This window comes from Ischnura elegans, chromosome X (genome assembly GCF_921293095.1).
Source record: "Ischnura elegans chromosome X, ioIscEleg1.1, whole genome shotgun sequence".
Taxonomy (NCBI): Eukaryota; Metazoa; Arthropoda; class Insecta; order Odonata; family Coenagrionidae; genus Ischnura; species Ischnura elegans.
In genome coordinates this window covers 93,208,709-93,224,977 of record NC_060259.1, presented here as the reverse complement: position 1 = coordinate 93,224,977, position 16,269 = coordinate 93,208,709, and the positions used below count along the sequence as shown (strand labels likewise).

General features: G+C 42.5%; 1 protein-coding gene across 4 annotated transcripts in view; it reads left to right on the top strand.

Annotated features, from left to right (window-relative positions):
• Positions 1–404: 404 nt before the first annotated feature.
• Positions 405–16,269, top strand: part of LOC124170535 (myosin light chain kinase, smooth muscle-like) — a 98,625-nt gene continuing 82,760 nt past the window's right edge. For all 4 annotated transcript variants that reach the window (XM_046549321.1, XM_046549322.1, XM_046549320.1 and 1 more), the window contains exon 1: positions 405–1,264. In XM_046549321.1, coding sequence (XP_046405277.1) covers positions 433–1,264 — 832 coding nt within the window. In that variant the 5' untranslated portion in view covers positions 405–432. The remainder of the gene's footprint in view (positions 1,265–16,269) is intronic.

Sequence of the window (16,269 nt, the reverse complement as noted above, 5' to 3'; positions counted from 1 at the left end):
TCTCACCAACTGAACCCCCCAAATATGCATTTCCTCCGCCAATACCTGCGGAATTCTTTTCTAGCCGCGGTCATAAACGAGAGCAGTGACGGGAAACAAGGCGGGTAGTAAGTAAGGGTCAAGAGACCCCCGAAAATTTCGCCCGATACTGTCCGCAAAGAGCAGACGCGCGCGTCCCCGCCATGTTTCGTTTGACGCCCCAAAAGCATTCTCTGCGGCCACGACGGCCAGGGTGTACGCCCTCGCGAGTCCCTCGGGCGGAGGCGCATTGCACCGTCCTGCACCCGCTCATCCCCTTCCCCCTGCTCCCGCCCCGTCCCCTCCTGCACCCACCCACCCGCTCCCTCGGCCGGAGCTCGCCGCGCCAGGAATAGCCCCGGGGCTGCGGCCAGTCGTCGCTCGGCAGTTGGAGACATCGGCCGCTGCGACAACATGCCCTACTACGCGCACGACCCCTACGGTCCGCCGGGCTTTTCGTCGGCCCGCTACTCGGCGCTGCTCTACCTGGGGGGCCTGTCCGGGAGCCGGCCGTGCCCCCGACCCTTGCCCTCGAGACCCCTGCCCCGCCGCTACTCCCCGCTGCCCACCATCTGTGAGCCCTCGCCGCGCTCCGCCCTGCCCTCGCGACCGCACCCGGCCCTGCCACACCGCGCGCTCGCCCGCTACGCCGCCCCGCGATGCTACGACACCGCCGACCTGGACGTGACCAGCCCGCGGCCCAACCCGCCCGCCAGCGGCCCGCCCTCCGCGCCACTGCAGAGGGGTCGGGCCGTCGTGCGGCTCCACACCCGCGTGCTCAAGGAGCGACCCGCGGCGGCCGTGGGGGCCACACGCCGCACGCCCGGAGAGCGGCTCGTCGAGAAGTTCCGGGTGCCGGAGGTGGCGGCCGCGTCCCCGCCGAGGACACCACCAGCGGCGGGCTGCCGGGAGGAAAGAGCCAACGAGGGAAGAGGCAACGAGGGAAGAGTCAACGAGGGAAGAGGCAACGAGGGAAGAGTCAACGAGGGAAGAGCCATCGAGGGAAGAGCCATCGAGGGAAGCGCGGCCGTGAGGGTGGACGCTGGGGACGATGTCAATAGGGTTGACGGCGGAGGCAAGAGGGTGGAGGGCGGAGTGGAGGAGGAGTGTGGTGCCAAGGTGTCTGGCCCTCCGCGGCTGGTGCTCAGCGAGGTGCTGGTGGAAGTGAGCGAGGTGGTGCGGCGTGCCCGGAGGCTGGTGCAGTTCGAGGTGGTGGTGGAGGGGAGCGTGGAGGAGCCGGACGTAGGTGAGCAGCATTCGGCCGCAAAAAGCCGTCAATAATACGCTTGGCACGTCACCGCTGACCCTCGTAATGACACCTGAGGATACTTGAAGCTGAATGATTGATTCTCTCCGCTCGATCCGAGAGATGACTATTTTATGAAGACTCCATCGAGGGTGCTCACGTGGTACGCCGATTGGCGAAATTGTATTCCACCCCTGATTGATCTTGCAAAACACCCGAAACGGTCACTTAACACTGCTTAGCTTCGCACGCATACTTATGTGCGTTTAGTGCGTTTGTGTGAAGCAGCAACATAACGGCGGAATTGCCCATTACTCCGTCAAATATTTAACGTTCACATCCTCTCTCTCTCTTTTAATTGTATTCCTATTTAGTTCAGTTGCTATTATTCATATTTTCATTCTTTTTCGTTGCTTTCACTTTTTTAATTTTTATCGTTTTTGATGAGCGAAGGGATTAAAGCGAGATGTTCATATGCATTCACAAACGTATGTTTACGGAGATTCTTTTACGTGCCTTCGACGAATTTGTCAATGCCAAAACGGTGATATACTCTTAAAAGCTACGCAATTAATATAAATAATTTGACCACTTCGTTGAAAGAAAAAGAATAAATGATTCTTTCTCTTTCTACAAAAAAATGCGCTATGTCTCACAATGTTTGTTTACATGTTCATATAGACAAAGGGAGAGTTGAAAAAACAGAAGGAAATCGTTAATGGTTGCCAAAACGAAAAAACATGGAATACTCGAAAATGAGTCGTAATTAGGATGGCGGTTGTTAAGTAACGAGATGTTTTGAATATCAAATTAAGCAATGAACACACTCTACATCTCTCATAGGGTTTTTGATGCATTAACTCATGTATTTATAGTGAGAAAATTTTGCTCCACTCTTTAATGTTTACATTTCCAAGCACGTAATTTTACCGCTTGGCATTTCATACATTTCAAGGTTTTGCTGAAACGCTGGGGTTGTTTCAGCAAACCCGAAAGTTTTTGTGGTGATATTTTTAGTGCTAATGATGATCTCCCTCTAATATACAATAAATATAGGAAGTTACTCTAAAGGCATGGAAACGAGAACTTTCCCCTCCATTAAGATCAATGAAAACCTAACACACTTTATCTAATGCGGAAATACTAAAATATTTTTACTGCATAATTGCAATTCATTACGATCAGCTTCTTCCGAAATGCATTATTTTTAATTACCATTTTAGGCTTTTCAGCAGTGTTAGAACTTAGGGTTGGGAAGAGAACAATCAAATTTCCCATAAAAACGGAAAAATATCGCCATCTGATTTATGGATATCAGAGCGTGTCGACTAAAAAAACCTGAAGGTCTGTGAGTAAATATAAACATAGAGAAGAGCGGTCAAGGTGGCTGCGCAGTAAGCAAACGCCGAGGAAAATGTTGGCACACCGACATCAGTTAGATTCCCTCAATCAGTGGTTCAACACGAAGATTAGTTTTGACAGGCCAGGAAAAGCCACAGAGCCGTGAACCTCGCGCATTCAGCAGAGTGGGTCAGTTCCTTTCCCAGGGCCATCTTGCGCTTCGAGGATTTGACTTGGGGGTACTCAAAGGCTTCATCAAGGATTCAAACCCGAGACCTCTCGACTTGGAGCCAATAGGCTGCCACACTCCCCATCACCACCAACAGAATGGAATAAGTCAGCGAAGGAATTACTTGTAAATAGATTTTATTTAAACTTATTTATATATTTCACACACCACCGAAAACAGCACGATTCGGCCTTTTACATCACTCATACCCGCGACCTTTGGTTTGGCAGGCGAGGACCTACCCCGCCGCCACCGAGGCCGGCGGTTCTCATTCACCTCCTCCGTAACAGTTCAATTTAATGGAAATAAAGTTTCCAATAAAAATTAACCACATGAAAACAAACGCTACCGGCGCAATAAGCCAATCAGACTCATCAGTCTCATGTTCTCGGATTTTACCACATCTCCGTGTACCACATTCTTGCTCTTGCATATTTTTACTCTGATGAGGGAGGTCGTAATATAAATCTGAACTAACTGGCAGGCGGGCTGATGTAAGCGTTTAAAAACGAAAAAATATTGATATAATCGGAACAAAAAAGGAATATCCATGAATCTGATCTCCTGGGTCTATTTAATAGCCATAACTCGGTGAATTGACAGTGGCCGCACGGCAATTCCCATTTAGGCATTAATTCATACGCGAGCCGGAGCATTTGCGTAAATAAGGCGCGCCTATACTGATGGTGCTTTCCCAATTTACTCTGACCCCATCTACTCTACTTATATGAGGTTATATAACCAATAGTTTAATAAAAACCGAAATTAAACACTTACAGGTCTAAATTATTCCCATAGAAAATAAGCACTTTGTAAGTAGGAACGGTAGCCCGGTGGTTACGATGTTCGGCTCCTATCTGGAGGTCTAAGGTTCGCTTGATGCACATTTCTTCATGATTTGTTCCTTCTTTTCATTTTACAAAAGCCTGCTGTTCATCATTATTTCCATGATTTTCACTGAAAATTTTATTTTTCTACTTGGAAATCTATTTCTGCAATGTAGCAGCGTCAGATGTTTTCCCATTTTTTTCACACGGAGGCCAATTTTTCAATCACGGAGACCTATAGTTTCAATTACGTTATTTACGTGTCGCAAAACGAAGCGTTTTCTCAATACACTAGTTTGGATAGACTACATTTTAATAATATGACTGTAGCCGAGGTATAATTATTCGAGGAAGCGTAAATATATTCCACTTCTTGCGGACTCCTATTAGCGTAGACCTACCCACATTGGAAGCTAAAAACCTCAAAACTTGTGCACAATTCAAAAGACAGCAACTAACACTGTCGTGTCCTATCCCCTGCGATAGGATACGGATGAAAGTGTAAAAACGCTCATAAACATTCTTGGAAGTTGAAGTACGAAGAAAGCCAGCCGGGGAGGGATGTGTATTCTTCCGAAGTTCCGGGCGGTCATCAATTTTTTTCAGCGAGCGGTCGTTCAATAGTTTACAAAACGTCTCTTACTAGAAGCTCCCCAGAAGCATCTTTTTGGTATATTGTGCTTTTATCTTTTTATCTCTCCCCAAAAGAGAATTAAAAATTCTTATGCGTAAAACATATTGCTTCGCGGTTATCATTTTTCTTTACAAATCCGTTTAATGCTGAAATTTCAACTAATGAAGCAATCCAATTCCAAAACTTAGGCTTGATTTGTAAGAATACGAGTCCATATTTCAACATAAAAGTAAACCAAGGATATGTGCGACGTAAAAATGCTTCGTTTTGCGATACCAATATGACTTAATTGAAACTAGGCTTCCGTGTGAAAAAAATTGAAAAATATCTGACGCTGATGCATAGCAGAAATAGATTTCCACGGAGAAAACTAAATTTTCAGTGATAATCATGGAAATAATGATGAACAACAGGCTTTTTTAAAATGAAAAGCAGAAATAAATTATAAAAAAGTGCATCAAGCGAACATAAGACCTTCGGATAGGAGCCAAACACCGTAACCACCGGGGTACCACTCCTAATTACTAAGAGCTCATTTCTATAGGAATATATGTTGACCTGTAAATGTTTAATTGCGTTTTTTTTTAAACTATTGGTTATATATGGGGTGATTCGTGGACTGCTCCCAATGGAGTACAACACTACAAAGTTTAACTGGCAACTTCAGGCTTTACTTTGTGAAACCTCTCCATATTGGAAATAAAGAAACAAAAAATTTATAAGGTTCGCTGTCATTGGATGATTGAATAACAGTGAACCTTACAAAGTTTTTATTTCTTTATTTCCAATAAAAAGTTTGATTAAAATCTGAGACACGGTTTTCGGACACTCCCCTTGCGAGTGTCATTGCACGAGCTCCTTCCCGCCAAACCCTCCTCGGAGAAATGGCGCGCATTCCATTAGCCAGCCGTCGCATCAGTGTCGGATTAGGGGACGGGGGTGGCTCAATAATTTCTGTAAAAATGGAAAAGATGGCAATCTTTAAGGTGGCTCTCCAAAGAATGTTTTTTCTTCAATAGCTAGACAAATAATTCTCCAAAGTGATTGATGAGTATCTAAACATGACGCTATCCACCTATGACGCTGTCTCGTTTAGAGATATTGCACAGCACTGAGGCGCCGCGGAAAATAATGGACCGACGAGTCGGTCCATTATTTTCGCGGTGTCCCCCAACAAAAACCGTGATCGAACCCCTGCCTAAATGAGTCGATTAATCTTCGCACTTCCCTTGTACTAGACAAGGATGATTAGTACGTGTTATCCCTCTATAGATACGGATAAAAAGAGTATAACTGATTACTCCAGGCTTTACCGAGTGAAACCTCTCTATATTGGAAATAAAGGAATAAAACTGTGTAAGGTTTACTATTATATTAATATGGGTACGACCCGGGTATCGTAACGTAGTTACATCTTCAGGTGACTGATCTTACATGCATCTTATATTTATACATACATATGACAATAAGGACATCTATCGGAAGGGAATGGACTGGTTGAGAGGGCGGGGGTGAAGGTTAAGCAGGGAATGAAGGGGGGAAGGGGCAGCCTTGATTTGGGACGAGGTTTTTTCCGGTGAGGATAGGTATCTGACCAGCGAGGGGAGGGCGGGGTTAAAGTGGGTGATCAGACGAGAGCTAAGGAAGGTGCGGTGTTGGGGATGAAAGAGAGGATCAGCAGGGTACATTGAGTTATCCAAATCACAATAGTCTATGGTACTCACGGAGATGGAAGGAATATATGGAAGATCTGTAAAAAGATAGCAGGCTAAGAACAAATGCTATCGAAAACGAGAGGGAAGTGGATGAAGATGACATTGGAGCCCCAATTCTACGATCAGAATTGGATGTGGCTAAGAGACTTTAGGATTAATAAAACAACTGGAACAGACGATATTCCCGCAGAGCTATTTAAAAGCATAAGAGAAAAGACGTTGAATCAGATGTATACAAAATGACAAGTGAAATGCATTCAACAGGTGAGATACCATAGGACTTCGAGAGGAACATTATAATCCCAATTCCCAAAAGGGAAAGAGCGGAGACCTGTGAAGACTTTAGGACCATAAGCCTGGCAACATGTATCGAAGATACTGACAAGGATCTTCTCTAGAAGAATAGAACGAATGGTAGAAGAGTATTTGGATGATGACCATTATAGATTCATAAAAAGCGAAGGCACAAGGAAAGCAATATTGGCCCTTAGGCTGCTCATAGGGAAGTGAATGGAAAAGAACAGTCCAAAGTTCGTGGACTTAAAAAAGGCATTTGCAACGAAGATTGGAACAAAATGCGGGGAATCCTGAAAGAAATTGGAGTTATTTACAGTAATAGGAGAATCATCCACAGTTATACAAAATCAAGGAGCGGTGATAAAATCAGGGTCCAGCTGAAAAGAAGCAAAAATTAGGAAAGGACTGAGACTAGGCTAACACACGTAATTTTATACGTTTATATCGAGAAAGCCATTAACGAAATCAAAGAAAAGGCCTCGGGATTGAATATTTATGGAGAATTTTAGCATGCTACGATTTGCCGATGACCTAGCCGTCGTAGCAGAGATAGAGTAAGATTTTTAAAAATCTGGTTAATGGGTAGGGGAATGGGAAAATATCAGCTGAGAATAAGCACAAAGAAACCAAGATGTCAGTATGCAGCAGAAGAGAAGAAGTCAAGACCAACATTAAAATAGGGAAGCAAATATTGGTTGATGTGGATGAATTATGTTATTTGGGAAGCAGGATAACTAGAACGGGAGAAGCAAGAAAGAAATTATCGGCACAATAGCCCAAACAAAGAGAGAATTCCACCAAAAGAAAGATATTACAGCGGGAAATTTAGACATTGAGATAAGAAGACACTTTATTAGAACTTACTTTGGAGTATGCTTCTCCACGGAAATGAGACGTGGACAATGAAAGCAGCGGAGAAATCAAGAGTAGAGGCCTTCAAAATGTGTGCTACAGAAGAACGATGAAGAAAATGGATAGATGTAGTAAGTAATGGGGAACTCCTAAGACGAGGAGGAGAGAAGAGAAGCCTCAATTTGACAAGAAGACGGGATAACTTTATAGGCCCTATCTTGAGACATAATGACCAGATGGAAACAATTGTTGAGGGATAAGTAGGTTGCAAGAATGGAAGGCGTAGAACATAATATATGGAACAGGTAAAGAATGAAGCGAAAGAGAAGAAATACGTAGGTGTGAAAAGATTAGCTGATACGACAAGTGAGTGGAGAGCTGCATCAAACCAATCTTAGAAATATTGACCAATCATGATGACCCTTAATCTCTTGGTCTTCCGGTAAACACTTCTTCCGGTACCTTCCTCTGCCGCTCTTCTTGTCCGCTAGCCCCTCGGTGACTGTTTTCGCTTGACCAAATCTCAGCATGATTAGTTTGCCCCGCCTTTACCTTTGCATTCTCATTAGACATCTTACTCCACCCACTCTTCTTATATTCAGATTCCTCGTATTACATTATTTTATGCCGCGATACGTTTTTGGTTGTCCGGAGGATGCTAATATATTAGGGAAAATGTCTGCATAATTCTTACAAAATTATATTTTAACGACTATATCTACCCAAAAAAGTACTGTTCCTGCAAATAATTTGAAATATATATGGGATAGTACTTTCAGAAACAATTAGAATTTGTTTTACCATGAATATTACTTTGTTTCACCAAGTAACGCCGAAATCAGTTGATTTGATTCTCCAAAGATGATTACAGCTATAAATACAAGCGTTTGAGAGGAGAAGAGAGTTTTTTATTTCCTAGTATTATAATAAGGATAAAACCCGCTCGACTTGGAGTCATACAAAAATTTAACAATTGTTTTAGCATTAAATTATCTTTTTGTTGATTTTTGACGAAAGTACTTCGAGTCTCTTGGAATTGTAGTTTATTGTCCTGTGATATTCCTTTTGTCAGATCTGGGGATGTTAATACCCTTGCGATACGTTAGCATAACTCTTAACTTGCTATTAAAATGGCCAAGCATTCTGAAAGATTATAAAAAATGTTGGTATTGAAATCGTCTAAACTGAAATTCCCTTTCTGTTTCTTGATGAGAGTTTTAAACATTTCCGTGGCGCAGGAAAGGCGGTGGGGTCGGGTGCAGCAGTGGGGTCGGGTGTAGCAGTGAGGCCGCGTTCAAATGGAAAGTGTTGGCTTCCTCGGATTTGTCCCTTGCGGCTAGTAGCTCGACCTAAGGCAAAAAAAGATGTCAGTGGATAGAGAGAGCACACGCAGGGAATAGATTCAAAATGTGGTTTCGACGAATAAACACATATCTCTATTCATTATACATCCCCAGAATCCTCTAGATCAATCCTTTTTAATGATGTAAATATTTGTAGACTTTTTACAACAAATTTTCGATATCGATATTTCGAATCGATATGCCAAACAAAATATTCCCTTCGTGCCCTCTTGGAGGTTAATTTTGTAATAGTAATTTTGTAATTTTGTAATTCTGTAACACTAGTAACACCAATGACTATGGTACAAACTTCCCCTCACAAATCCAGTAAAAACAATCACAGGGGATGAAACATTTAAAATGCAATCGAAGTTTAATCAAGGGAAAAAAACTATCATAAATTTTTACATTGGAAATAATACGCAAGAGCGTACTTCATCACGTACATGCGCCTTTAAAAATCACTAGTACGACTTTTTTAAACGCTGCGTAGTCAGTGTCCAGCCCTTATACATTATACTTATTTATATCATTCTATCACCAGTGGAATGATTTCACTCATTGTTACTAAGTGCTTATTCCGGGTACTAGCAGACTCTCCCAGTTTTTCTGCCTGGGGAAGATGGCATCTTGTATTCGCGGTGAATCGATTGCGTATTGTTTATTCGTCGGAGAGACTCGCTCATTGACAAAGGAGGAAATTTGGGACGGCCAAATAAAAACACAAGAGAGGGTGTCCTTTCCGCTAAAAGCTATGCATTCCACTTTTATTTGTTCTCGTGTTTATATGAATATACATTTAAGCAGTTGGCCTACTCCCTGAGTTTAACGTAACATTAACGTCTGGGATTAACGTAAGATTCAAGTTGTATTGACTTGGGAACCTCACTACTTGCTAACCTGGGTGACGTTTCAAACTCATGTAATTTTCACATAAAAAGTAAATTAATTGAATAATTAAAAAATAAAATATTGGTAGGTATTAAAATATTCTAAAGTTAATAAAGTCTACCACTAAGGGGTATTCAGTACTCGTTGAAGGCTTGTAACAAATTTGATTTGATTTCGAGAAGAAGAGAGAAAAGACTACCGACTACTGATATCATTCGACCGCGAAATCTTCGTCTTTTCACCTAAATTCACAACGCCATTAATTTTTTTCTGGAATTTTCAATTTCTTTGTGCACAGTTGATAAAAATTAGAAATGTTTTTTATACGCCCATCAAAAATATTATGTCTAACATTTATAGCAAAATTTGAATTCCATGAAGTGTAATTAACATTTAATTGACTGGAGTTTTCGGAAATAAGAAAATACTAGAAATAGCTGAATCATATTAAATTTTGCGCGCATATTAAAAATATGTATGTGAACATAGGAATATCTACTCGGCTATCATCAGATTTAAGTTCTTTATTAGTTGGGTTTAGTCTATAAATCCGAAGGCCTGACGTTGCAAATTTAATATGAACGTCACTTCCAAGTTTGTGCTCGGCCAACTGTGAAAGATTAGGTCATTTTAGGTACACAAGTACTTCTAATGCAAGGCCAAAGAATAGGGAGAGAAAGCGCAAAGAGTGTGGGATTCGCATGGCTCAACGCTACGACCGCTTCGCACGTTTTCGCCGAACAATTAACAACTTGAGATAGCATTTCTGAATAAGTGAGCTTTCTAGAAACTAAGTTGCAACTCATTTATCTCTATGAACAGAAAATGTATCAGATTTTCAATTAAAATCCCTTATTGACGGATCACGTATCCGTCCGGTCCATCCGGTCACTGATGGGCGCTGACAGTGAAAGTTGGGAGTTGCGGAGGAGAGGCGGCCTCAACGGGCTTTTGGTCTCTTCGCTACGGCTTCCTCGCCAATGATCAAAGTTCCAGGGATGAAGGAGTGCCAAAATAAAATACTGAGCATTCATTCCGGCACTGAATTTATCACATATTCTTGGATATACATATTTGTTATTAACTTCCGGTTCCGGTTTCTTCTATGATGAACGTGCTCTTGTGAGTCTAATATTTTTCTTGAAATTCCATTGCATCTGATTAAAATGGGAATTAATTCTCTAAGAAATGGTCATCAATGCCACCAGTCAGAGAAAAGCGGAAGGGGACTACTTTTAATGCGTGTGACTTGCCTAGACATGCTCTATGTTCAGACCTCTAGTGTGCCCACGCTGACATGATCTCGCTAAATAGATCAAAGATAGGCGTTTAATGCCTTTATGTGATCGTTGCAAGTATTTTTAAAATTATGGCGCGGACCCAGATAAGATGGTCGAGACACTGAGACGTGATTTACTGTCCCTTTTTAAATCTGAGGTTGATGTGATCCGTGTATTCTCCCCGCCCACCTTTCTAACGTTAACTCTCCCCCCCCACACACACCTTACGCTCACCTCCCCCTCCACCTTCCAACGGTGTTCACCACTCAACATCACCCAGCATTTTGTTGACGTGAAGATCTCACCCTCGACGGGGTTGGAAAGCAAATCTTGGATTTCGAAACGGATCCACATTTCTCATCCAGGTTTCCTTGCCATCGATCGAGCCTGACCATTTTCTCCCGGAGTATAGCCCAAGGAGTGTGTGTGGTGTGTACAAGTATGCTTGTTACTTAGTGATATCTCCACCGAAGCAATCTTAACGAGGCCCCTTCAACCCCCGCAAAGTTTCCCTTGTGTTGAGGGAGGACTTGTGAAGGGTGGAGAGGCTGGGGTTGGTCACAGCTGCCAATCTTCCGCTCCATCAAGCCAACTGTATTTCACCTGCGACGCGATTCCTACGTTACGGCAATTGGAGACAATTTTCTATCTCACGATTGTGGCCGTAGAGCTTACCTTACCTGCTCTATCATCGAGGGAAATTGCACAAATTTTGAAATCTAAGACCATGGCAACAGTGGGACCGAAATTGACCATTTTTTCTGACAAAACACCGGTGCAACGCAATTTTTTTTTATAAACCGCGATCGTAGCTGGAAATTTGCAAGGAAAATGTTGAGAATTTCGCAGTAAGGTATGTTATTAGGGACCCAAAAAGTATTCCGAACACAACAAAAAACTAGTAAAGCTGAAATTGTGCAAGTACAAGTTTTATCATCAAAATTGCCGCGGTTTACGCAGTAAACTGGAAGATTTTCGCTGTAGTGTTTCTCTGATAAATAGTTACGACACTCTTGCGTCAATTGAATCGTGTTTACTGGATAGAGTATCGGACTCAGAGGCTGTTTTGCATGATTACGTGACGCTTCGCTGCAATACGAGTGTGACGAGTTAAGGAAGGGGTGGTAGAGTGCTTCTAGCGGTAAAGAATACCATCTGTGCTAACCAAAAAATTATACCCATGCAGTGCCGTAAATATGGGGATAGATCAGGGATGGATCCCCCAAAAGCCGCATAGAAATACAAACATTATTAATTTTATTGTCCACTTTTGACATGTAGTAACCGTATCTGCTTAAAGTTAAATCTTTAGTGCAAAAATGATGTAAAATGTATTGGCAGGCTTGTCATTTTTCAAAACATTTCCCGGAACCCCTTATGCCTGGCCATCCTATCCGCCCCAAGCCGTATTCCTAGTTACGCCACTGTACCTATGAGTAACTTGGAGTAGGTGTGTTGAGTGAAACCACTGGAGCGCGCATTTTGTTTTGGGCGAACGGCCAATGCCTTTCCCACCGCCCTAACACCACCAACGTGGATTTCGGGGAGACATTTGTGTAGACGTGTGCATATGGTCACCAAATTCTCGAAATTTTCAGAAAATCTATCATTTTATTTTCCTCACCTTTTCTCTTATTCCCATGTTTCATGATAGGTGTGTAAACCGATATCAATTTACGCGACTCAATTCAGGCGGATATACCCATTATGGGTAAACGCTGCCTTGAATTTATTTATTTGAATTTTTATTATTGAATGTATTTCGATTGTTACCTACTAGTAGACCCTAATGCGTTTCATTAATTCTATTTCCAACGTGGACTTCTAGGCACGACACTTAGGGGTCTGGAGATGTCAAGAAAGCATTTAAGAATAGTAGGATCGTGGCCGCGTAAAATGGCTGCAGCGGGTATGCATCGCGCGCCATCTGCAAGGTTTTGGCATCTGCTGGGTCGACAGCTCTTTGTGTACGGAGCGAGCGATGTTGACGAGCAAGGCACTGAAATGATTGCTTCATTCCATGGACGGCCATCGATCAGATGGATGAATTTCGGCAGCCAATCAGCGCCTCTCCGCCTCCTGTTTACGCACTTGACCATGGGTCTTCCTTTATTGCTATCGTGCTTCTGCGAAATTAATACTGCGACGCGACTCATCCAATTTACCAATTCAATGCATCAATTAGGTAGCAGCATTTATCTTAAAGTTAGCGAAGTAGCGATCCACGAGAAACCCATATATAAATACATGCAAACCCTCGAGGACGGTGTGGTATGTTGTTTTTGAAGGAGGTAAGCAACGGACTAAGCCATTAGCGCCATGAGGGAAGGATATGGAAGGAAGTGTGGAGAGAAACCCGGTGTAGGCATTAGGCTGCTATTAACGAAAGGCGCCAAGGGGACAACAGTTTAGCGTCCTATCCGACGGATGGAGTGCTGTACCAGAACTGTCCTCCTCAAACGACTTGAGCAGGGATCGGCCAGTCTTAAAATAATCTCCGCAACCGCCGGAATTCGAACCCGGGATTTTTAAATGAAGGGAGAATGGCTGATTGAGGAAGAAAATGTCTCCGCCCCCACAGCAGCCCGATCCCAGAATATTGTCCTTTCTTCCCCACTTGTCGTGCTGTGGAAGATTTTATCATGGAATTATATACATGTAAAATCTTTGGAATTTTTACCACGGCTACTTTTTATAAATACTTCTATGTTTGGAGGTTTGACGCGAATAACATTCTGAGTTTGGCTGACGGTCCATCGAAATGGTTTGATCTCATCGGAGCCCTCCCTTCCCCGTTGTCCAGAAGAAAGACTCACGCATAAAAGAGGAGATGAGCCTTCATGAAATCTAATAAAGCTGTCGAAACGTTGGCTTAATGCAACATTTTACGCAACTGGACCATTTCTCCAAAAATAGATACGTATGTATAAATACTAGAGTACTCAATCCATTCAAATAGTGAACACGCATTTCTCATTTCTTTCATACCAATGGTCTCGATCACCCGTTTTTCAGATAAATGTCGATTGCAATAGCGTTTGGCAAATGAGAACGCTGGTCTTTTTCCGTTTTCCGATCCGTCGCTGACTCCTCGAGGGGCGAAAAATCATCGACCCCTTAGAAGATGATGACGTCACGAGCTCATGCGGAGCGGGTCATCGTTTCTCAGCTAGTCCTCGATTTCTCTCAACGCCCTAGGATGGTTCGTTCAATTGCGAGCAATTCTATCCCTCAGCGAAAGGTACTCTGCGAACGAGTTAATCATCTCTGATGACGTCACCAACTCATGAAAAATGGGGTGGGAACTTTTCCGTTTCTTCATTTAATGAGAGTACGGCTGCACGAGAAAGGTATTGTTGTCGTCGTATTTGCCTTTCCATGCGCTGATTTCATTTGCAATACGGATTATATATCATTATATATTAAATCATGAATAGGGATTTTGGGCTTTGGGTGAGCGTCCACACTGACACCTTCAAAGGGATACAGAGCAATCCGGAGACATGTCCACATCAATGTTAAAAGTATAGCAAGCGTGATTATAGCAGGAATCTTTGATACAAATTGGAGTATTCGCTCGAACTTGCGTTGCAACTCTAAATGGAGATAAGAAGGGCGGCGGCCCAGGGGGGGCCAAGGGTTGCTCGTGCAAGACTTAAAAAGTCCTTGGTCAAGCCTTCGGACACTCCCATGCAAAGTCCTACAAATGTGACATGATACAGAGCGTCAGGGATCTGCCCCTCTCCATAAATGTATGCAATTTACATGCTTGTGGCTTAGTGTGGGATTAAATTACCCTCACTTACCCAAATCAACCTCCCGGTTGAATCCCTGAGTGAGAACTAGTTTTCACCATAAAAACCCTCGATGATGAGCTGGCATTTGGGTGAATTGGCTAGGCTAGGCTAGTCCTCGTATAATATCCAGCCAGGCTTCACAAGAAAATGCGGTACGATTGTCTATATATTCATTGAAGTTCACATCCTAAGGAAACAGCTGGTTTTGACCCCCAAACCTTAATGCCCTTGATAACGATGATAATGCTTCCATGGAAAACAATGAGGGTAGACCTTTATAGCCGTAATCTCGGTGAGAACTAGCCTAAAATTGATGGCAAATTTTAAAGCGGGCGGAGAAAACTTTGGGAAATGTTGGGTATTAATTAGAACACGGACATGTTATTTCATTTACAAATTGACCGATCTAGGTTTCGACGAGTTTGGCAATGATTTTTGGAAAAATTGGAAGATGATCATTATTCTCAAATACAATTTCCTATGCCGCCTGCTCAACCAACAAAGTTTAAAGATAAGTCACGCGCCACTTTAGAGGTTTAGCATTCCACCTGATTCCCGCGGTCACTTCTCTCCCAAACAACGTTCTCAATCCACTCCTGCCATCAACAAGGTATTGCCATTGCGTTCGGCAAGTTAATTTCGATTGCCAAGGTAATATACGCAGTCATTCATGTGAATAATTTCCCCTTGTCAAGGTGACCTATGTCGGTCAAATACAGTGTAAGTGGAGATTTTAAAATTTACAATTTTTAATTTGTTTTTTTTTTTAACATGGAATTGCATATGACAAACGAATTTGAACACACTTATGTTACAGGTGCAAAGTTATTCACACCAAGGGTAAACTAAGCCTTGAAAAAATCATTTAGTTGAGCCGGGATTCGAACCCTAATCTCCTGATTGCCAATTACAACATCAAGGCTGCTGTGGTGTGACTGATAGCAAACTTGGCATGCATTTGGGATATTCATGCATGCATTTGGGTTCAAATTCCGGCAAAGTCAAATGATTTTTATGGAAAGTTTTGCCAATTACGCGAATAAAGTTTTTTTTTACCATAATGATCATAAAATGCAATGGTCAAGGGATATGTGTGATGGGGAAAATAGAATATTTGTGGCGTGGGAGTGAGTGAGCGCGGTTGACTGGAAGTGAGAAGGGAGGGGGGCAGCGAATGAGCAAAGCAACGGCGCACGCGCAGACACGTCTGTTGACAATCGGTCGGCCACGCCATTGCCACTCTCACGCTCCAGCGAGTTTTAATAATGTTTGCGAAGTTGTAGCAGCCGGTTGTCACTCCGGAAAATACGTCTTGATCGAGAAAGGACATAAAAAAAAGTTCACATGTTTGTGGAAGGCTTTCATTTTGCCATAGTTGCATATCATGCAAACAGTTTTGGAGCCTGCTAAGTTTTAATTAAATGCACCAGGGATAAATGGGAAAAAGCGGGGACGGCTTTCTCCTTAATTATCATTCGCCATAATGAAGTTTACATGAAGTTAATGCAAAACATTTCTTGCCATATTTCAAAAATATCAATTCCATCCATAGATGTAGGACTTCATATAAAAATAATAGCAGGTGAATTTACTTGTTGAAATGTTGATGTTCCAACAATATTAGTCATATTTTATACCTATTTATTTCAAAACATCGACAAAGTTGAGCCCATTGAGTCCATTTTTAAGAGTACACTGATTTTGGCATTCTCTAAAACTGATATGAAGATGTGAGAAACGGTAAATTAAAAACAATCAGTGTGAAATATACCTTAATATAATTGACAATAATGTATGAC